The sequence below is a fragment of the Kryptolebias marmoratus genome, linkage group LG17, assembly GCF_001649575.2.
Source record: "Kryptolebias marmoratus isolate JLee-2015 linkage group LG17, ASM164957v2, whole genome shotgun sequence".
Taxonomy (NCBI): Eukaryota; Metazoa; Chordata; class Actinopteri; order Cyprinodontiformes; family Rivulidae; genus Kryptolebias; species Kryptolebias marmoratus.
In genome coordinates, this window is record NC_051446.1 from 8,877,552 (window position 1) to 8,900,736 (window position 23,185).

The 23,185-nt window shown below is 38.4% G+C and overlaps 1 protein-coding gene across 4 annotated transcripts in view; it reads right to left on the minus strand.

Annotated features, from left to right (window-relative positions):
- Positions 1 to 23,185, minus strand: part of LOC108235892 (myosin-16) — a 64,342-nt gene that overhangs the window by 26,850 nt on the left and 14,307 nt on the right. For 3 of the 4 annotated variants that reach the window (XM_017416205.3, XM_017416206.2, XM_017416204.3), the window contains 4 exons: positions 11,979 to 12,083; positions 11,492 to 11,578; positions 10,562 to 10,701; positions 7,372 to 7,462 (listed from right to left, as the gene is read on the minus strand). In XM_017416205.3, the coding sequence (XP_017271694.1) occupies positions 7,372 to 7,462; positions 10,562 to 10,701; positions 11,492 to 11,578; positions 11,979 to 12,083 (423 nt within the window). Of the gene's footprint in view, positions 1 to 7,371; positions 7,463 to 10,561; positions 10,702 to 11,491; positions 11,579 to 11,978; positions 12,084 to 16,767; positions 17,378 to 23,185 lie in introns of those variants that run through there. The other variant, XM_017416203.3, reaches the window with a different exon arrangement.

Genomic DNA, 23,185 nt, shown 5'->3' on the forward strand with positions numbered 1-23,185 from the left:
ACACTTGGAGAAATTGGAAAAAATCCAAGAGCTCTGTTGTGAGGAAAAAAACAATCCAGGCTCAAACTGAGAATCTTAGCTTAGTTAGTAAAATGGTAAGTTATCTGGTTTTACTTTTTCTTTAAGATTAAGTAATCTCCCTGTTGGGTCTTCCACTGATTGATTCTATATGGCTTGCTCTGCCTCTCCATGTCCCACTGGGACAACTGACAAGGTTGTCTTCCAACTGGAGGACTAGTGGTTGATCCGTAGCTAAAATATACTTCCCCCTATATGATTATTGGTATATTAGTTAAGAATTAAGAAATTTCTTGCTGAAAAAAGTTTGATTTTGTGCATGAGCTAAAAACAGACAGTTGTCTCTGTTAAAGACTTTTTAACCATTTAATCGGGACATGTATCGTTCGATAGGTCATGTCCAACTGAACGGCACCACCAGCCAGATGTTCTAAATGATGATGCTGTTCCATAGATAAAACCCAAATGATGTTAATCTTCTCAGACTGGGATGAGCCCTCACAGCGCTGTGAGTCAGTGCTTTATGGTCGGGTAATAAAAGCTCTGCAGAACACGGCTCTGCTGCGAGGAATGAGGACTGCAGGCCTCGTCTTCGAACGGACTGCTTTGAATTACGGCACCCTGAAGAAGAAGAGGCGGCTTCATTATTCATGACAGACACAGCTGGGTCTTTGATTCCACTCCAGCTTGCAGGCGCATTTATGTGAACTTTACGTCAAAAACCAGACGCTGGTGGGCGACAGTTGGCTGCTCAACTGGGACACCTGCATCTTTATCTGCAGGAGGAGCAAACAAACACAACAGCTTCTTTGTGAGGCCAAATGTAAAACCTACAATAAATAGAAAAACATGTCTTCTAATTAAAGGTCTTGCATTCCTCAAGGGAATGCATATCGTCCACCATCTTTTACTCCAGAGTTTGACAGAGTTATAATTATTTAGGTCAAACCTTGTTAATGATGCTATGTATGATTTCATGTAATATCGCAAGATCTGTTAGTGCTCCAAGTATGTCTTGAGAGTGACTTTTAGCCACTACCACATGAAATTTTAGCTTATTATCTTCAAGTTGAGTTAGGACAATTTTTGTGTTTGCTAATGTTGATTATCTGTGGCTGTCATCTTGAACTAGAGTGACTCCAAAAGATAATCAGTTGTAGATGACTAACCAATACATTATTTCTGGTAGTTTCATTTAAACTTGTCCAGTGGTTCATGACATCTTTTGCTAACAGACCAATAGGGTCTGTTCCAAAACTGAAAAAAAAGCATCAATGCATAAGAATTTAATCATTACTATTCTGTCAAGATGTTTTGTCCTCTATCTTGTTGCACAGAGTTGAGATGAAACGTGCAAAATATAATTATAATCATAAAAACGTGAGGCTCGATCTAGTCTAGCGTGCTGTGACTTGGTCTTGGTATGTCAAACAGCGTGGACCAAAAAACAATGATCAATTTTGGCAAAACACATGAGAAAAACCAGCCTTCTTTGGAGCTTTGTAGATCAAACAGACTTAACAGTGGAAACATCATTCAAGGTTCAAGTAGGTCACATGACTGAACTGGCATTTTGATGACTAAAAGTTTTTACACAATCACAGTTTAAGTTTTATGATTTTAGGAGATTTTTACCCAAACGTTTCATTGACAGTTGGTGGTGTCACACACTGACTTTTGAGCCGAAAAGATTTTCAAACTAGACACACTCAGAGAGCGCAAACCCCCTTCAGAGCCACAGTGTGATTAAAAAGTAGTGTGATCCGAATCATAATCTGGATCAACACCAAAAAGTAATCCATTGTTTTTTGTGACAACCCCAACATCTTTTAAAATTTTAATCGAAATCTGTTCAATAGTTTTTACCTGATCTTTGCTAACAGACAGACAAACAAACCAATGGACACAAGTGAAAACATAACCTCCTTGGCAGAGGAAACAAAAGGGTCACATGTAAGAGCAGAGACAAGGTTTTAACAAAGGTGTTAATTATGACCTTGACCTTTAACCCCATGAACCTTGAAATCAACAGGTATCATTTTTGACCCGTGAGGTGTCCAGCTGTGCAGTTTGACATTCCTACTTTATATTGTTGCAGAGTTAAAGCACTAGGTCAACTGTGATGTTGACCTTTGACCCTGTCACCTTGAAATCAACAGGCATCATCTTTAACCCATGAGGTGTCCAGCTGTGCAGTTTAACATTCCTGTTATACAGCTGCAGAGTTAGAGCTCGGGCTGATCTGTGACCCCGACCTTTGACCTTGAATTTTCACCATCAAAATTTTTACCACTTTTTCCTTGTAAAAATCTTCCTATAAACATTTCTTGTAAATTTTCATGAAAATTTGCACCAATAAAGTCTTCTGCCGCTAAAGATTCAAGAATTTCTATGACCTGAGTCATAGTTTTTGAACAGTTACTGTTTGTTTAGGTCTGTGTTATTGTCTGCCTGTCATTAACTTGGCAGTCAGGGAGTAACAGCCACAGGTGGTTACCATGGTGACCACAATGTACCACTGGCAGCAGCTTTAACATTTCTTTTGATCTTGGTTCTGTTTCTTATACAGTTTATCCATCAAACTGTAAATTTCTTCAAAACTTTTCTAGTTTATAATCTTAACATTTATTAGTATTCTTTGATTTGGTTGCTATTTGGTTTCCAAATTAATGTTTGTATTCCAGTGGTGAGACTACACTGGTTCTGGTCCATATGGCTAAAATTCTCATTGTGCTAAATCTGACTTCTTCTTTTATTTAAACCAAAAACGAACAATCTCAGAGATCCAAGATGTCTGATATTCTCTAACGTAAACTGTGTTCACGCTTGGATAATTCACTTCCAGCAACAGATTAAACTCTTTTCACACAAGATAAACGAAGAAGAACAAACTGTCACAAACGTCACCAGTTCAGCCATGCGGTCCAGGAGTTTTAACTCAAGTTGCAATAAAACAGCTTTTAGTTTGAAGTGTGTAAGAGTAAAATGCAATGGTTTCATTAGCTTCTGAGTTTATTTAAGCCTGGTTTGTTTGTACATAAAAAACAAATAACAAAAACCCCATAGAGAACATGATTGTTCTTAATTTGTGGCTGTTAGTGATTTATTTTCAAGGGTGGATTGATTATACAACATTAAACTTCAATGATTTTCAAAAAACAGTAATAGGAGGCACAAGTTAGAATTTATTTTATCTATAAAAAGGTCCACATTCTACGTACAGGCTCAATTAAATACATGCTCCCCCATTAGTATTTGGTTAAAGGTCCCTTAAGAAGTTGCACCTCGACCACAGGCTTTTTGTAGCCATTAACAGGCTTCTATCATGATTCTGGCTGATATGTGACCACTCTTCTTGACAACTGAGAACTGATAGAGTTTACTTAAATTGGTTGGTTTCCTGGTACAGACTCAATTTTTAAGCACAGTCCACACATTTTCAGGAGGGTTGAGATGAGGGCTTTGGGAAGGCCATTCCAGAAACTTTAAACCTTCCTGAAGCACTCAAACTGAAGAGAGGAAGAGGAGCCCTTGTAACTTCGGATCAATTTGACCTGAAGGCCATGGGAAGGTTAATGTTAGCCCACTTTATCCAATCAGAAACCAGTTCTGATTTGTTGGGGTTCATTGTCCTGTTGGAACACTTAACTGCGTCCAAGTTTCAACCGGCTGCTGATTGGAGGTAAAGTTGAAGAATTTGGAGGTCTTCCATCTTCATTATTTCATCCACTTTATGCAGTACTACAGCATGATGCTACTACCACCATGCCTGACAGTTACAGCAGTTTTCTTAGGTTTAAAACTTTTCTCCAGAACATTTGGTTTGTCCATGTGGCCAGCTGCTAATTTCAGTCAAGCTTCACGATGTCCCTTTTAGAACAGGGTTTTTCTTTTCTGGGGAATCTGAAGTCGTTTAGGTGAATGTATATATGTATTAGAACATGTACCATCTATCCAGCTTTTTTCTTTACTCGCTTTTCCTTTTTTCGGTCGTGGGGGAACTAGTGCCTATCTCCAGCAGTCATTGTGGAGTTTACGTTCAATGTGATTTATGTTACCATGACTGACCCAGTAACAGTACTGTCAAAAAAAAATCCCAAGAACAAGGTCAGGACCAAAACAATGGTCCAAAACACTCAATAACTGGATTCTTATATGTGCTGCTTCAGTTAGTTTTCATGACAGCGCTTCACAAACAAAAAAACTGCACCGTTTTCAAGATATCATCAAACAGTGAGCAGCAGTCAGTACCGCCTGCATCCAGGTGTTGTAATGATAAGACTTTGTACGTCACGTCTGCAGCGAGTATTAGAACCTCTGAAGAGAACAGATCCACTGATAATCTGACTGCTGAAACTGCACCTGTTTTATTCACGCCTAAATGTCTGCAGTGACACAAGAAAGACTCTTAAGTAAGGGTTAGGGTCTTTTGTTAGGACCCTAAAAAAATTAAAGGTCTGGTATTTCTTGAAGGAATGCATATTGCAGCCTGTTTTTCACCCTAAGGGAGGAAAACTAAGATCTTTTTATGTTGAGAAATGTTGGAATTAGAGCTGTTTTGGTTAAACCTTGATATTGCGAGATCTCACTCGATCTGTAAGTGTTCAGACTGTGTTGTGATTTAGTCCTAATTACTTCCAAATCAAATTTTTGCTCAATTTATCTGTAAAACTGACTGATTTACAGCCAATATTGTGTTGACAAAGGTTGATTAACTGTGGTGGCCATCTTGAATTTGGTTGATACCAAATGTTTGTCAGCTGTATACGTACATTCAATGAATACTTTCTGAAGGTTTTCTTACAATAAATCTAATGTTTCATGAGATGTTTTGCTTAGAGACAGAAAGGGTTGACTTCAACAAAAGGCAGATAATAAGAAATAGGGACTATTGGTTGTTGGTTCTCCAAACGCTGATGTTCCCAGTATCAGAGGGAAGCCAGAGCTGGTTATCAGTATGAATGTAGGCAGCGTGTTCTAACCATCTTCTGACAGCCACGGAACTGTGAAGTGACTGATCCAATCACCAAACACATCCCAGCAGCTCTGCTGAAAAGCCGGAATGTATTCCTTCACTGTGTTGTCAGTCATTTATCTGTTTGTCCAGCTGCGTATCTTTCACTTCAACAGGCTGGTATTCCAACAAATCCTGCACAGTTACCACTGATTAGATTCTTCTAAAGAAAAATGTGTTCCAACGCGTTCAGCACGATCAACATCATTATTTTACATCAGCAGCATCGGCCTGCAAGTGGTGTTCGGTGAGGATTTATGACATTTATTGGGAAACATCTGCTTCTAGTTGAGCCAGATATCACTGAGGCATCCATGTTACAAAATGTGAACACGACTCTGAAGTCAGAGGCTGTAGGAGGAAACTACAGATCTCAGATCTATAGATCAATCAGTCAGACAACAAATAATAAATGCAGAAGCTGCGAAGCGGCCTTTTAATCTTCTGTACACTAGTAGGGGTGTAACAGTAGGCCTAAAACACACTTCGGTACATATCTTAGTATGAAGATCGGTTTGGTACAGCAAATATCAAATGCTAATTTGTTAAATTTTTTATGGGCAATAACTTTCCCTAAAGCAGAGAGCGAAAAACAAGGCACTCTTGTTATTGGGTAGGGTCTAATGTACCAGCTCATGTACAGAAATGTAGGTTTTGTCACATGGTAATTTCACAATTAAATAAAATAATGTTGTAATTTATTCATCCAATCTGAACTGTAAACAGTGTCTTACAGGACATGTGGCAAACAGAAAGATTGATGAACTCCATATTGTTACCTGTTATGATTCATGTCCTGTCCATGCTGTGTTTAGCACTCATTCTGCTCACCTGCCATGCCTGATTGCTTATCTGTTCCACCTGGGCCTTGCCCTACTTAAACACTCCTCAGTCTCTGCCTCCTTGCCAGATTATTGACAGCCATGAGCCAGTAGAGATCCAGCGTTTTCCTTCCAAGCCTTCAGTGTTCTACGACCCCTTTCTGTCCACGGATTTACCCCTCCTGCCAAGCCCTTCACGGATCCCTCTATTCTGGATTTCAGGACCCTGACCCAAGCTCTGCCTCACGACCATGGATTGTCGCCTGCCCCTCAAAGCTAAGTTTGCTCTCTCTGACCTCCTGTGTATGACCTCTGCCTTATCATCGACAAAGTCTCTGGGTGTTGCGTTTTGGATCTCCTTGTGGAGATCTTCATTGCTTCTACAGAAGCCTGTTCCACTGGTTTCCTGCATCACCCTGTCGTCAGACCCTCTGTTCCTCTGCTCCACCTGTCCACTGCTCTACAGTGCTGTGTTTGATGTCCTCTCCCTGAGCAGAAATTAGTTTCTGAAAATAAACTTTTTCCCTTTTGTACATTCCTGTGTGTGGTTGATTTTTCCGGGTCTCCTCTGTGTCCTTACAGTTTGATTAATTATTACAATAAAAAAAAAATAAACAAATAAAACAAGGAGTATTTGCTTAAGATAAATTAACCTGTACTTGATGCAAAATGTAAATTATTAATAGTATAATAATACATTAAAAACTGGAGAAAATACATTTTCTGCACAAATACAGTGTGAATGCCAAGTGGTGAACTGTTTTGCTGAAATTTGTTGAACAAGGTGGAACTAAATTGGTAAAGTTAGAACTATCGGAATGAAAGCTAAAATGAGCAAAACAGTAGGGCAAAAAGCGAAGAACAGTAGGTCAAAGCAGCAAAACATGCACTAAGAGCGTGTTTTTCAGAAATTTCATGGGTTCTCCATTCATTTCAAATGGAAAAGGCATTAAAATAAAGTTAAATATTCCAAAAAAAAAATTTACTAAAAACGAAGGTTCTAGGCGTAATGTCCTAAATGAACTGAAGATTTTTATATATGAATGGGTAAAGTAGCTGAAAGTATGCTGAAGTAGAATCCTAAAAGCTTACGGGAGACTGTAAACAGTATAAATTCTTATTTGTGGATTTCAGATACATGGATAGCCTGCTTAAAAATGTTTCAAACTGTCCATTATATGGCATAATTGCTTGCCATATATGCTTTTCTTATAACTCCTGCAGATCATGAACAGGAAGCTTTTCCACACAGCTGATTTTAAACAAACACCTCGGTTTTTAAGCTTCTGCCTGTTATTCTGAAGTAGCCAATCATGCTTTAGTTAATGAAATGGTTTATAATTGTAACATCTAACATAGAAAGACAGCATGTAATAATCCCTTGAAGAATTCCTTTAAGTTCTTCACACACATAAACTCCAATTTGAGGATCACCACTAGCTCAAGCTTCAAATCATAAATCCAACTGGTCTTCTGATTGTCTTTTTAAGGTACTGTTATTGTAACAGAATATCTCACCTGTAGCTCCTTGTTCCTTCGATGCAGTCCAATGTTTAGGGCCTCCTCTGCCTCCAACTTGGTGGTGGTACTGCTGATCTCCAGGTCCTTCCTTTAAACACAAAGAGAGTAAAAATGTACATTTTTGCCATCAACACATCTGATTAAAGAGTTAACCTTCGATGAGCACCTAGAATGGAAGTGTGCTGGTGTAGATTCTCAGTCAGCCTTATAAGTTAGTTGTTTTTGGTGTTTTACCCTTTTTTGGATTTTTTAAATAGAAGTGTAAGAAGTGTGTTACCACTATGACTCTTCTTGGAGTTTGTGAGCTGTTTGTGGTCTGGACAAATTAAGTACGGTAAGTAAGTAGGTGTTTGTGAGGGAGGTGACCAACAGAGAGAAAAGTCTTGTTGGTTTCCTGCAGAAATTCCCAGTCCCCGTTAGGCAAACCAGACATAAAACTGGTCAGAATGGACTCACCGAGATTCAGTTGGCCTTTGTAGTAAAGTGACTAAACAGAAACAACTATGATTATAAAGCTATGTAACTCTTTCTGAGAGCTTAAGAGACAATTCTGATCTTGCTTTGGACATTTTGTGTCCATCATATTCTGCTAACTGCCTAATTCCTCCCTGAGAGGCATGCTGACAGATGGGATACATCCTTAAGAAAACCAGCATCAGACTGCAAAAACCTCAAGCTGAGAAAATGGATCCAATGGGTACATTTCTGTCTGTTCATTGTGACTACCTCACCAACAGTATGTGACAAAAGTTTCTTTTATCTTGTCTTACAATCTGACAGGAAGACTGGAATAAATAGAAAAAGGTGCAAAGTTATGCACATGTGCTTCGCTATTGTGTGATTTTTTATTTTAATTTTTTTTTTACCACAACATGATGCTACACAAGCTTCTCTGAACTGACAGCTAAGATAAACAGACAGATTTTACTTTCCAATAAGGACGAACAAATTACAGATCCTCAGCAACAAAGCGAGTCACCGATTTTACATTAATGTTGGCGGGTCCAGACTGCGTTCTCTGTCTTTGGGCTCATGTCTGTGGTTGATAGTAGTTGTGAACCACAAAAATTCTATTTGCTGTCATGAATCTGAGGGCAGATGGCAACATGTCAGGATCTTAATGAAAGCCTGAACTGGAGCAGGTGTATTATGGTCTGTTACAGTCTACGTCCTCCTGCCTCAGGACATGAGGACGTCTCACTGTATCCGAGTGTCAAAATGTTTCTGAAAGTTGTTTCTTTTCTGGTGAAAGCAGATGATAGAAGTCTTGTTCAGTTCAATGAAAAAAACTGTTGCTAGTTGTGGAAAACATCTGCAGTATCTTGTATCATTTGGAAGAATAAATCTTCGTAAAACAATTTACCGTACGGTTTCTTCTTCACGCCAGCTCACAAAAGTGTTTGAGAGGCAGGTTTACAGCCTTCATCGTGGTTGGCATGAATACAGGCCTTTTGGAAAAGTTTATGATCATGGAAGGCTTCTAATTATCAAAACTGACTGGAAAGTTGTATTTTTTTTTCTTAGAACCTTTCATGACTAATTATGAGTTATAGAAAATTCCTCAGAGATGAAAACGAAAATGTAGCACTTCAGGGCAGTAAACGGGTCCGTAGGTACATGTTTATGAAAACTTTCTGTTATCCTTCAGGAGGTAAAAAATACTATCAAAGTGAAAAGGACAGAAACCCGTTTTGGCAAATCTTTGAGGCTGTAAGAGAAAAATAAATCTCACTTTTAAAGTAGCTACCCCTCCTGTTTCTTCTGTTAAACATTGAACACTTGCAATGGCACTGTTGCTCATCAACTTCCTCCACCACTAGATTTTAAAATTTTTCTTCAAAGTTTTTTTTTATGTTGAATTTTTTCACTAGACTGGATGATAATTGTTTATTTTTATTAAAAGTTAATACTTTTTTTTTCTCAATAACTTCCATGCCTTGAGACCAGGTGATGAAAAATTAATGTTGAATTGTTTCATTAGACTGTAGTCATAAGACACACCTAGTGAAACAATTCAACATTAACTCTTGATCAGAAGTTCACATGACGTGGGGGGATATTTAATTTTCAAACAACAGGAAGACACTGCTGCATCCACGAAATGTGAATATCCAACATCCAACCTTGAGTTCCCCTGGTGGTCTGGTGCATTTCTGTTTTGTGGAGTGAGTTTGCAGCTTTTCTTACATGCTGGTGTTTTCAGGGTTTTTAGTGTTTTTGGTACATGCAGAATTTATCCTTTGCATTTGTTTTGCTGGTTGTATGTTTTTGCTTCTGTCTGTTTTCTGTGATTGCAGCATTTGTCTTTTGCAGCGTTTTCCTGTTGCATTTGTTTTTTGTGTTTGTTGTTGTTATTTTGAGTTTGCATTATTCATGTGTTTGCAGCGCGTTTCACTATTTGCGGTTAGCTGTTTGCTGTGCGCTTGTAGCTGTTGGTCATCATACAATAGTGCCAAGACTGTGAATGTATCAGTGCATCTAGTCAGTCCTCAGTTTTACTTCAGCAGCAGCAGCCTCAGGAGACCAACAATTGCAAAGAAGTACACTGTATTTTGCCTTATTATGGCTGGGTCCTAAAAATTTAATAATGAAAACATCACTAGCTTTCTAGTAAGACAGCATTAAACCATGAAGATGAGATGAGACAGTAATGTTAAAGTAGGGTTTTAAAGTGTTTTTACAGTGCTGAACCTCTTTTTGACTATAAATCAGGCAGGATAGTGTACAAAACTGCAATAATCCTTTATTTAGGAACACAAGATATTTTGGATAGTTCATAGAAATTGGAATTTAAATCTCTTCATGTTGTTTTACATTAACATCAGCCTGTATCATTATCTTATTACAGGATAAAAGACATTAAGGCTAAAAACAAAGTGAATTTAGCCTAAAAGTGAAACTTTGATAGATAGTTAAATCTAGTTTTAGTAATCAAATGGAGGTTTGCATTTAACAGGGATTGATTAATAACAAAAAAGTAAGCACAGACACAGGGGTTGAACAAAAGGATCTCTGAGTTAGGAACATCCAACTGAGCTATGCATGGTCATAGGCACCATTACATTATAAAACTGCTGAACTGACCAACACTCTAGCGTTTCAGTCTCCACAGCAATGTGGCCAAATTTTTTTTTTTCCCCCTTTGTGTCAAAACCTTTTATACAAGTGTAGTGTGTCTTTGACTGACCTTTTGATGAGATCTTCAAGACCGTTCCTCATCTTCCCCATCTCTCCAGGACTCTCTTGACTTGTTCTGCTGTTCTCCTCCAGTTTCCTCCTGGTCTTTTCCAGGTCAGCACGCTGAAGGTGTTCCAGCTGGTATTCCAACTGGGCATAGGTGAAGATACAGGAGGGATCAGCTATGAGCCTGTGTGTGTGGGTGTGTGTTTGTCAGCAAAACATCAAACTCATAAAAAGTAATCATTGGATCTACAACTGATTAATTTTTGGAGTCAACATAATTCAAGATATCAAAATGAGCTTAGCAAACATAAAAACTGTAACAGTTATAACTCAGTTAATTTTACAGATATTGAGACAAAATGTGGTGTGGTAGTAGCTGAGAGTGATGCCCAACTTATACCTGGAGCAGTAATGATGGCAGCTTACACTGGATTTATCTGAGTCCATCAAAGTAAAACACTGGTATATACCTCAGTGGTCAAAAGATTTGAGAATGACACAAATATTAATCTTTACAAAGTTTGCTGCCTCGGCTTTTATGTTGGCAGTTGTAACATGTTAAAAAGAGTGATCAGATGAATTACAATTAATTGCAAAGTCCTTATTTGCCATGAAATAGGACATAGTCCGCCCCCCTCCCCCAAAAATAAAATAAAATAAATTAAATAATTAAAATTTTGCCGCACATCAGCTCTGCCTTTGAAACCTATGAAGTAAGTATGCTTCAGTATACCATAGAAGCATCTGATAAAATACCTCAAAACTTTATTAAAACCAACACTTGTGTCCTTCTCAAAACTTCTGGCCACATGTGTTGTATAATCTAAACATTATACTGTTAACTTGAATATGAAGGCAAATTTAAAAATCCACCAGATGTGGATTTGGGGTTTCTGGTAGAAGCTGGAGGACTGTGTTGTACATTAGAACTTACTTCTTCAGCTTGCATCAGCAGCTTGGTTTTCTCTTTGGTCAGCTGGTTCACTTTCTCCTCCTCTATCTGCAGGTCCTCAATGGCCTGCTGTCAGGAAGAAGCACAATGTTCGAGGTTACACGTGTTCACATGTTCCTTAATCTTCGATCCACTATCAAACAGCTTTAAATCCATCTGCTAGTTTGATCTTACAGACTTTTTTTCTTCTGTATTTCCATAAGCTGGAAACAAAAGCAGCCCACAGTGACTGTTATTTGACTAAAAGACTTCGCAAAATATCACTCAGACTGCAGCTCTTTATAGGTTTTTTTTCCAAATCCATAACCGCAATGAAATATTTAGTTGTGCAAAATGTAAAACAACAACTCGCTGGACACTGGGTGTCAAACACTCAAAGTTTAGTAACAAATGAAAAGTCGTTTTCTCTCCTTTCTGAGTCGCCAACTTGTCCCCAGCAGTGAGGTACTTAGCAAAAATCTTTGCTTACCTGACTGAGCTCCACCAAATGGTCTTTCTCTCTCTGGAGCTTCTGCACTGCTTCGTCCCTCTGATGAAGCTGCTCCGACAGCCTCCTCACCTCACTGTCCGACAGCTACAAAACAATGGGAGCAGTCATTTGTCAAGTGTCAAATGTACAAATCATTAAAATTAACTATGCTAAATAAAACTTTCAGTTTGTTAAAAGTTATCTATCTGTTGTAATTGATGCTTCTTATTGAAGCTTGTGAACACAACAGCTTCAGTCTGAATGTCCGGCTGCAGGAAACATGAAACAGTTCTTTCATGGCAGACTCAGATGTCATCATTTTGCTTCTTTCTAACATAAAAGCTTCCTCTCAGGGTTCGAGATGCTGTCTCTGAAGACACAAGGATCTAATGAGAGAAGTGTGATAACACACCGAGGGAACAGCTGTTTTAGGGTTCATTTCAGAACACATAGATGAGTCAAATCTGTTCCTGTTTTGGACCAAACACATTTAGCCCGGCTATAGTTATGATGGTAATATTCCACACACATCAGATAAAAAACCTAAGGCTTATTTTTCAAAGCCTTGAGTCAACTTTAAACTCTGTCTTTTCTTGTTGCAACCATTGTGCAGAATTCACAAGACTTTTCTCTTACTGTTTCACCATAATAAATACCAGTAAAATAAGAAAATGTTTAATAAATCCCTGGGATTAAATTCCTAACATCATGACCTATAGATTAAAATGATCTGAGTTTGTAAAGACTGAATGGGCATCACTTTGCTCCACTGCAGAGAAGTCTTGGATCCCTTCATGTTTTGTGAATGTAGTGCATTCCAGTGGTATTCCTGAACAAAAGATAACATCTTAATCCTTTAATACACCTGAGAGAGACAGATAAAGGTTTTGCTGAGGGGGCTGTGATGGAGATGATGGAGCAGGATCTGCCTGTATGTGCCTGCACAAAGGAGACTATTATAATGTGGAGAAACATGCAAACCCCAAGTGAAAATCAGCTGTAAGACATTTTTACTGAGATCTGACAATAATAACAGAAAAAGGTTAAGCAGAGACAGTCTTTGGTGAAAATATCTACTCTATAATTCCACCTAAGAATGTCCAAACAAAGGGGATTAAAAAACGTGACACTATTACTCCAATACTATTCAAGTTAAACACGTATTTAAAGCAAAACAAATAAGATGGAACCAATGTGCTGAGTTTATAATTTATTTAATACATTATTATTGTAGTTTAGATGTGCTGCATACTTGTGCTTCCTTTTCAAAGAGGAAATTTTGTTTATACATTCGAATAGATAATGAAGTTTTCTGTTCAAATCTAAATGTTCTTGTTTTACGGTTTATGAGGTATCACTGTGTTGGAATTAGAATTTTGTGTGTGTGTGTGTGTGGGGGGGGGGTAATATTTTTAATAAATGCCTTAATTCATAAGAAAATTACTGACACTTTTGTACTGACTAATATTACTATTAAGCGTACTAAATACATGCCATTTAAATTAATATTATTACAGATTATGATCCCTTTGTACATTTTGCATTACATTTCACTGTAACTTTGCCGACCCCCCCAAAATTGTTCTTAAGAAATTTTCTTGTTGATTGTCCCCCCCAATAATGAAATAGGATTTATGCCCTTGCCCGTGGCAGTATTGTAGCGTCATAGTCTAGCTTTTAGCTTTATCTCAATTTGTGTCAGGTCATGTTGAGGACGTAGGACGGTGTCTCAGGGACACAGAAAATAGCAGGAATGTTTGCGCAGTTAACTACAGGGTTCTCAAATGCTGGTACCAAAAACTCACAGAGAAACTCAGGTAGTTTTTATTTTGGAGGTAAGTGGATATTTACAGTGACTGCAGAAGGGAACAGAGCAAAGGTTAGAATGAATCTTCATGTGAGTTGAACAAAGTTATATTTTCACAATCTTGTGAAAATATGGTGGCAGACATTGAGGATGTGGCAAACATCCTTGATGCTTGACCAAGTTTAAAGTTTTTACTGAGTGTAAGACATTCTTCGGCCACAACCGAAGATTTTATTAAAACACTTGACGACCAAGCTTGGTGGTTGTCAATGAGTCAGGCAGGTGGAGGAGGTGTGGCCTGAGGGCATAGAATGCTAGAGACAATGGATTTTACCCGAGAGTTTGGGAAGGTTGGATGCACTCGAAAGGAAAAGAGGAAGCTTTAGGTGCACAGAGAGGTTGACTATGGATTTGATCTCAAAGAGACCAATGAACTTAGGCACCAGCTCCTTGGAGGCATGCTTCAATGGAATGTGTCTGGAGGAGAGCCAAACCCTTTGTCTGGGTGTGTACTGGGGTGCCAGAGTTCTCTGTCAGTCCACCATCTATTCTGACCCACTGTTCTGAGGAGGGCAGTCTTGGACTGGTGCCAGATTTATCAGCACTAAAGCAGGTGATGCTGGACAGAGAGTACAGCCACTTGTGTTTTTGAGCAGGGAACAAGAAAGACTGATACCTGAGGAAGACTTCAAACGCAGTTAGCCAAGTTGCTAAGAAGGTCGTGATGGGAACTCCAAGCAAAGAAGTTGGATGTGGCTGTGTGTCTTAGTGCAGCCTCTAGTTCCTAGTTCAGGTGTTTGGCCTAGCTGTTGGACTGTGAATGGAACCCTAACGAAAGGTTAATGGTGGCTCAGAGAGCTTTGCAAAAAGCCTTCCATACCTGGGAGACAAACTGAGGTCTTTGATGAGAGATAATGTCCAACAGTATCCCATGAAGACAAAACATTATGATTAATGAGGTGCTGGGCGGTTACCATGGCCAAGGGAAGCTTTTTCAGTGGGAGATAGTGGACTGCTTTCGAAAATCGATCCATGGTGGTAAGTACAATGATGTTCCATTATGAGGGGGTAGGCCTGTGATGAAATCCAGGGAGATGTGTGACCAAGGGCAGCTAGGAATAAGTATTGACTGTAGGAGGTTAGCAGGAGACTTGTTACTGGTCTTACCTTTAACATAATCCTTGACATATTGAACTATGATAGACCACCAAAAGGATTAGTTATGCTTACTCCTGGATGACAGAAGGACTTTGCTGTATGGATCCACTGCAGGACTTGGAAGTGCATGGTTGAGGGAATGACGAGATGATTGGGGTTCCAATTTCAGAATCTCATTCAGTAATTTGGGCCTTTCTGACAGTGTCCTCGATTTCCCAAGTGAAGACTCCAATGGTGCAGGTGGATGGCAGGATGTTTTCAGAAGGCTTGGGAGTTTCAGAGGAGAATTGTTGGGAAAAGGAAACTGGTTTAACCTTGCGGGAACCGGGTCGGTAGGTGATTGTGAATTAGAAATGGATGTAAAACAATGATCATCCAGCCTGTCTACAGTTCAGATGTTTGGCTGAATGGAGAGAAGTCAGATTTTTGTGATCGGTCCACACAATGAAAGGCTATTTGGAACCCTCCAACAAGTGTTGCCACTTCTCGAGGGCCATCTTGATGGCAAGTAGCTCCTGGTATCCAACTTTGTAGTTCTGCTCAGCAAAAGCCTGATGTCAGCAGAAGAAGGCACAGGGGTGGAGCTTTCCATCAGACTCAGTTTGTTGAGAGAGGATCACTTCTATGCCTGCATCAGATGTATAAACTTCATCCACAAACTGCCTCTAAGGATCTGAATATATAAGAACTTTAAAAGTACAGGTGGGGCATTCAGAAGAATCAAGCGATGTTAACAGTCCAATGAAGAATGGTTGGCTCAGCTCACCCTTAATCATTAGATTTGATCAGCCAGGATCAGCAACAGCTGTGAGAGCTGCTGCTAAAAGCAATCAGTGCCTCCCAGGTGTAAACTTGCAACACAGGAAGGACTGTATGATGCCCGTGATGACTCACAATGTCCTTGCATGAGCCACAGGGCCTCACTCTTGTGTCACTGGAAATTTGAACAAAATAATCACAGAGTTGTTGCAGACATCACTGAAACCCTCCTAGAGTTTAGCTTCCATGAGACTGAATATGCGAGAAATGTGAGTCAAATTTGCAAAACCAAATTGTGACTGAGTAGAGACAAAACTAAAATGAATTGCATCAAATTAAGACATTATTAGGACACTTTGTGACTAAATCAGTCACAGGAATGTCATGTGAATGTTGCAATTATTCACATTTAAGAGTGACGTAAACACGTTTTAAGTACTAATTCATAGGGATCCCATGTGAAAATTTGCATATTTTCCCACAATTGTGTTGTGTGCCACCAACTACTCTAGTTACTAACAGTTACAGCCCAGTGAGATACAGAGCTTAAGATTTGATGTTTTATGCATTGCTTACAGTCTTGGCTCTTCGACTGCCCAAAGACAAATCTGAACACATATTTGAGATATTTTGGATCAAATTTCTTCACTTTTCGTTGCCAGCAGATCCAGTACAGATTATACTGGCACTGTTTAAGTGGACACTTGCACATTGGTTAACCCACATCTACTACAGTTTCCACAGAGGTTCACAAAATATTGTCCATTGCACTTTTCTTTTGAGTAGTTTAAGAATAGAGCCATGATTGTAATTTTGTATAAAAACACTTTTTTTTATCTATATCTGCTTTTTAGCTTTCCATCACAGTTCAGCTTATTATGGTTAAGTATCATGTTATTTAACTTGTAAATAGACAAAAATACCAAAAATTCTACTAGACAGCTCTTGAGTACCACCAATAGTACTTGTACCACAATTTGAGAACCATTGTTTTAGTACTGGTTTCACTGGAGAAATTACAGGTATATCTCACAGTTCAGCCTGCATGTTGAATTTGTTACCTACAGCTGCTAATCTGTCCTCCAGTGTGCTGCTGTAGCCATCCCAGTCCAGTTCCTCAGGTTCTGGTTCAGGATCTGCGTTGGTCCCATTTCCTTCCTCTAAATCATCAGAGAGGGAGTGGGAACGCTGGCGTCTCCTCACAGATGTCATCTTACTGATTCTTCCTCCACAAAGAACACTGTGGCGCTTTCCAGAACTTCACCTGCTTCACAAGGTAGCGACGGGTCCAACAGTGTTTCTGCTCAACAGAGGCTTTATTTTCTCTCTCTCTGAATGGTATGCAGCCGCTCTGATTGTCCCAGGTGGAAGAAATAGTAGTAAATCAATCCCTCATGGTGCTCCGGGCTGTGCTCTCCCAGCAAACCTTTCTTTGCCTCAGACTGTCAGTCTCCTTTTTATTCTTTCCCTTGGAGCTTTTAGCTGTTTCAGTTTAGAAAGCTCTGAAATCTAAACGTTCCTCTGTTCTGAAATCCAATGAAAGTAGCCTCCGCTCCGTCCACTGTCACAGCGTTACAGCATTTGTTCCCGTGTTCTTTCCCTTTTAAGTCTCCTCCTTCAGAAACAGGTGGTTCTCTGCCGTCTACTGTAGGAGGGGGTACCAAAGGTATCCCTCCTCCCTCAAAGGGTCTGGTTGGTGTGCCAGGTCAGAGAAACAGCCTGTATCATTGGGCTGACTTTCTGTGTGTCTACAAAATAAAATCACAGCAGAAAAAAGCAGCATTTCAGAGTAGGAATGCCTTTTGTTCCCTCAATTATAATTATTATAATTGACATAAATGTCTTGTGCGCACACGCCCACACGGTCGCCCACAATGCCATGGCATTCATCTTACCAAGAACAACAAGACATATTGTGCTTCAACTCTGAAGTGTGGCTGGCTTCTTTTAAGCCACAGAGACTCAAGAACTAGACCAAGCATTTCTTTATCTTGAGCCAACATCATTCAGGGTCCCAAGATGAGGCGAGGATAAGTCACCTCAGCAGTTTCAGCACCAGAAACTACATATAGCAGTAATGATCTCGGAACCAGAATTTGTTCACAGATACAAAGCACAAAGAACATGAAGAAAATCAGAAGCAGCTGCTCAATCTAAATTGTTAGATTGACCATGCTTTTTGGTTTGCTCTACTGTGACAGAACTGCAGCTTTCCATGCATGGCCTGTACAAGTGGAACTATTGTTTTTGTAGATAAGAATATTATTCATGAACTTTTGAAGAACAATGTAGTATAAAAGCACTGGACACTGGGTTTGTATAAATGTCCCATTGCTATAATAAAAGTTTTAATATAACCAGCTCTTCAGTATAAATGTATCATAAAACGCTCAAAAAATAATCATTTGATGAACATTTAAAACTCAATAACATTTGAAGTCAACACCATTCTAGATGGGCAACACAGTTAGCTGACCTTAGAAAGTTTAAATATGGGTAGAATTCATTAAGTTTTACAGATATTGAACCAAAATTTAGTGTGGTTGTAGCTGAAAGTCGTTTACACCACACACTCTAAGCTCTCCACAATATCTTTGTCTAAAACTTTGGCATTAACTGATGGCATCAATCCTGTCTATTTGTTGGCAAAATATTTCATGAATTGCTGGACAGATTTTATTCAAACACTCAGAAGGTACTCACTGCCTGTACATCTACAATTCATTAACATTTGGAGTCAACACAATTCAAGATGGCTGCCACAAAGATGGCAAACACAAAAATTGCAATAACTCAGACAGTTTTACAAATATTGAGCTAAAATTGAATGTGGTAGTAGCTGAGAGTCATTCATAACACATACTCTGAGTGCTAACACATCTTCCAAAAACTATTTCACGAAATGACACATAAAGTCATTTTCAAGATAGATGTGACTAAATCATGTAACTATAACCTTGCCCCTTCTCAGCGTACATAAGATGATTTTATTGTAAAAGTCTGGCATGAAAGGCAGCAGGTGGTGTGCATTCCTTCAACGAAAGCTTGAGAAAAGGGGTGCAATTGGAGCTGCAGCAACCCTGGTTATGTACGAAGAATGTCTTACACTCAACAGAAACTTTAAACTTGAAAATAAATGACACAGATTAAAAAAAAAATTACATTTTTGTAGAAACTGTCTATACTAAGTATTTGGTTTGGAAGAAAATACATTTTTTATTTTCTAAAATATTTGTTAAAGATGCTTTTTTTGTCCATATGTGATGAATATCTGATTTTATTATGACAGTATGAACGTGACAAATCCAATTTTTCAAATTCGACCCAAATCTTTTTTATATGTGGTACTAAATCATGTTAAATCTTATCCAACTTTTACGTCATTAAAGTCGGGGTATGTGGATTGATCCAAAAATTAATATTACTGATATCAACATCATGCAGTTTGAAGCTCAGAACTTCGCACATCTTCGTTTCAGAGAGTTACAAGGTTCTGTAAATCACTCAAAACAATATAGCAATGTACTGACATTAAAAAACATAATTTGTACTTTTGAATACTTAAGTATTTTTAAATGCATGTACTTTTGAATACTTAAGTATTTTCAAAAGTAAGTACTTAAGTACTTTAACTGGAATAAACTTTTGACGGAACAATTTTTACTTGTATTTGAGTAAGATTTGACTATGATTATCAATACTTTTACTTAAGTACTAGAGTTGAGTACTTTGTCCGCCACTGATTAGGGATGACTCCCAGCAACCACCATACCAAATTTCAGCTAAATATCTGTAAAAATCAATGCGTTATAGTCATTTTTCTGTTGATTAGTTGTGGCAGCTGTCTTAAAGTTTTATCAGGAGAGGTTCATCCAATGATTACTTTAGAAAATGTTTATATACATCTGTCCAGTGGTTCATGAAATACAGTATTCTGCTAACACAAGAAAAACAAACACACACCAACAGGTGATGACGGGTGTCATATAATAAAACACAATACTTGTGCATTTTAAAGCTATAAATAACACTTAATTCACTGTACTTATGCTGATTAATTGAACACATTTATTTTGTTGTGAATAGTTTGTATTTAAAAAAGAAATACAGTAGATGCAAAATACGCTGCAATAATTTAACTTGCAGCTACAAAAATGGCTTTCTGTTGAATTTAAGTGACCCAAAGATATTTGCACTTTGAGCACAGACGCAGTAAGTACAGCCAACGCCACAGAGATATTCTGCAACCAAAAAGAAAGCAAAACAAAAGGAAAAATAGAAAACTTCTGGAAATTCATATTGTTCCAGTGTGGTCTGTGTTCTTGTGCTTCTGCAAGCCAAAGACACTGAGCTGTCTGCGGCTCGGACTCCAAACGCTGGTCCAACACCAACACTTTAACATCTTACAGATCGTCAGTGAATTATGTTCACAAAAAACTAAAAAAAAAAACAAGACACACCATGAAGTTGAACACTAGTTCATTCACTGAGCTCAACAGTAACAAAAACTGGACATGTCAAAATTCTTGTTTCCAAATGATTTTAACACATTAGACAATAATAGGTCTTAATGCTCAAATCTGATATTTTCATTCTCATTACATTTTAAATGTGACCTCCATCAGACTCCAGTGTGAACAGTGTCCAGTTCCTGAAATGACCCGCATGGGCAGAAGAAGATAGGATGTCACACGCCACACGCTGAGTTTATGGAGGTAAATATGGACGCTGTGAGTGTTAGCATGTGTGTATTGATTCTGAAGTTGCTGTCCAATCGGGCTGTACATCCAAATGATAAAAGATAAAAGAAGAGGGAAAAGAAAAAGAGCTCAAATGTGAATGATGACCTTTGTTGGAGCTGTAGCTGCTACCTCTGTGCAGAGGCATGTAAGGATGAAGAATTGGAACCAAGAGTGGAGGGACTTTGACGTGAGGGACTGCCATCTTTTCATCCAACATGAACTTTCACACTGAGGTCACTTTGAAAAACATCGGCTATGTATCCCATTCAGTACCACATACAGAAAAGACCTGGGTTGGACATGAAAGAATCGGATATGCTACGCTCACACTGCCATGTAAAAATCGGACACGTGTCGCATAAGAGCAGAAAAATCTGAATTGGGTTGCATTTTCCTGCAGTGTGAATGTAGCCAGAGAGAGCTCAAACCAATCGGAACAGTTAATGTAGATAGTTGGAGTGTTATTCCTGAAGTTGCAAGTTCTGGTCTACAGCAAGGACATTCCAAATTAAAAATCCAAAGAAAAATTACCAAATACGGTGAATATTTTTGCAACCTACTGTATTTCTGCAGGAAAATAAGGAGCACTTTCTCTCTTGTTAAACTGTATCTGATGCTGCTGGTGCACAAAGAGTGATGAATTATTTTCAGTGTTTTCGCACCGTCGCAGGTTTGCTGCATCATTGGGAAACAGATTTGTGAAGTCAGCCTTGGCTGCAGAAAATAAATAAATTATCAAATAAATAAATAACACTGCTTGCAAATAAACATCGCAGCTGTAAGTCCAGATGTTTGAAAGCTAGTGTCTCAGAGAAAATATAATTTCTCTCAGTAATCAAACATGTATTTTAGAATTGGGGTTAATACACAGCATTTGCTGTTAATCAGCACAAATGAGATATTTTATTTGATGCACAGAAGCTGAGTAGCAGTGAGCCTTTCTGTTGAATAAACTTTGGGAAACTGTTTGTTTTACCTGTAAAGTCATTTTTACGTTGTCACACTCTGATGGTATTTGGGTTGCGCTTTTATTTTTTATGCTAGCTAAAATATTTGTCTCATTTTTATTTTTGAATGAAACACTGTTGTTTTTGGATAGTTAGTTTGCCTGAGTCACTGTGCAGAAAAGTTAACAATATACGTATATATATATATATATAAATCATTATATAAAAATCAAAAGTCAATGTTTAAAAAGTATCACAAATGTAAAAAAGAAAACTAAAAACTAAAAACTAAAAAGTTGTTGACAAAGAGCTGTGCGTTTGTGTTTGACATCATCATCATCTTCACTTAATTACCAATAAAGGAAGACGCAGCGGGACATATACAGCCTAGAGAGAGAAGTGGGTCAAGGTTCTGCATCAGAATTCTAAATTAAAACATTACAAAATTGGTTAAATTGGCCCATTTTATCTCTGTTGATTTTAAAAGAAGAGATCCAGTCACTTTAATTGTCCCTTCCTATGCTGTTTTCATCCTTCGCTGTATCGGGGGTGTAAGAGCAGAAACAATATCTCCATTTACTAACATAACCAACATCGCACTGGTGGTTCAGATTAGTTGGAAAATATCAGCATATAGGATATCAGCAGAGCTTAATATTGGGTTTCTCTCCTATTAATACTCTTGTTTCTTTCCTGAAATTTGAGGTCAATGTTGCTTCTGTAGAAATGTAATTTTGGAGCCTTTCAAAGGCGACCTGATTAGCAACATATGCTGCTGCAAACATGTGGCTAGCATTAGCATTAGGTTCCAAACTGCATCCAAATGGAGATTTTTTTTTACTGTCTGGAACATGAAAAACTCATTTAGTACCAAACAAAAACCAAACATTTAGTACAGTTTGTTTTCTGAAAAACAAAGCAGAAGAATGTGAATGTGTCAGGATGTTGTTGACCCAACAGGACCGAAGTGTATCACGGCTGATTAACAAGCAGGAATTTATTGTGACCCGTGATGAAAAATGTCTGAGGTGTCTTTTAGCCTCGGCAGGCAGGAGGTAATGAAGAACAGGACGGGTTTCTCCTGGAAGACTGGAAGGCCTTCTTACAACCTATAACGGCGCTAACTAGCTCTGACAAGGGGGTCACATTTCTGACTGCAGTCAGATCAAGAGGGCTCCATGATATGAATTATTCGGATTAATGTCATTATTTACAGATGGCTAATCTAAGCAGTGGAGAAAAAAACAAGCTTGGAGCCAAATCCAACAGAAAAACTGATTTTTTTATGTTTAAGGGAAATAAATAAATCACCCGCTACCTTTCATACCAGGGTTTTAAACTAAGATCAACTTGGAATGACAAATGACAGAGTTACTGACATTTTGGTCAAACTGTGATAATAGCATTATGGCCGATGTAATTTAATATCTCGAGGTGTCACACATCGTATTATCATTCAGAGTATGCGGCCATTTTGAATTGGACTGACTCCAAAACCTATTCAGTTGAAGATGTAGACCAAATAATTAGTTTATAATAAGACCAGATGAATCTGTAAACATATAGAACAAAATGCGTCCTTGTTGGACCTCTTTGTTGGTATGATTTAGGCAAAGAAAAACAATTTTCTGGCAACAGCAGAATGATCACTTATAAGTCATGGAAATATGCGGCTGCATGGAGACAATCTTGTAAAGTTTTTCATATTCTAAGGTATTACAGCCAAAGATAAGCTGTGACCCGACTGTCACGTCCAGACAGCAGTAAAAAAGCGCCTTCGTACAGCGTTAAATC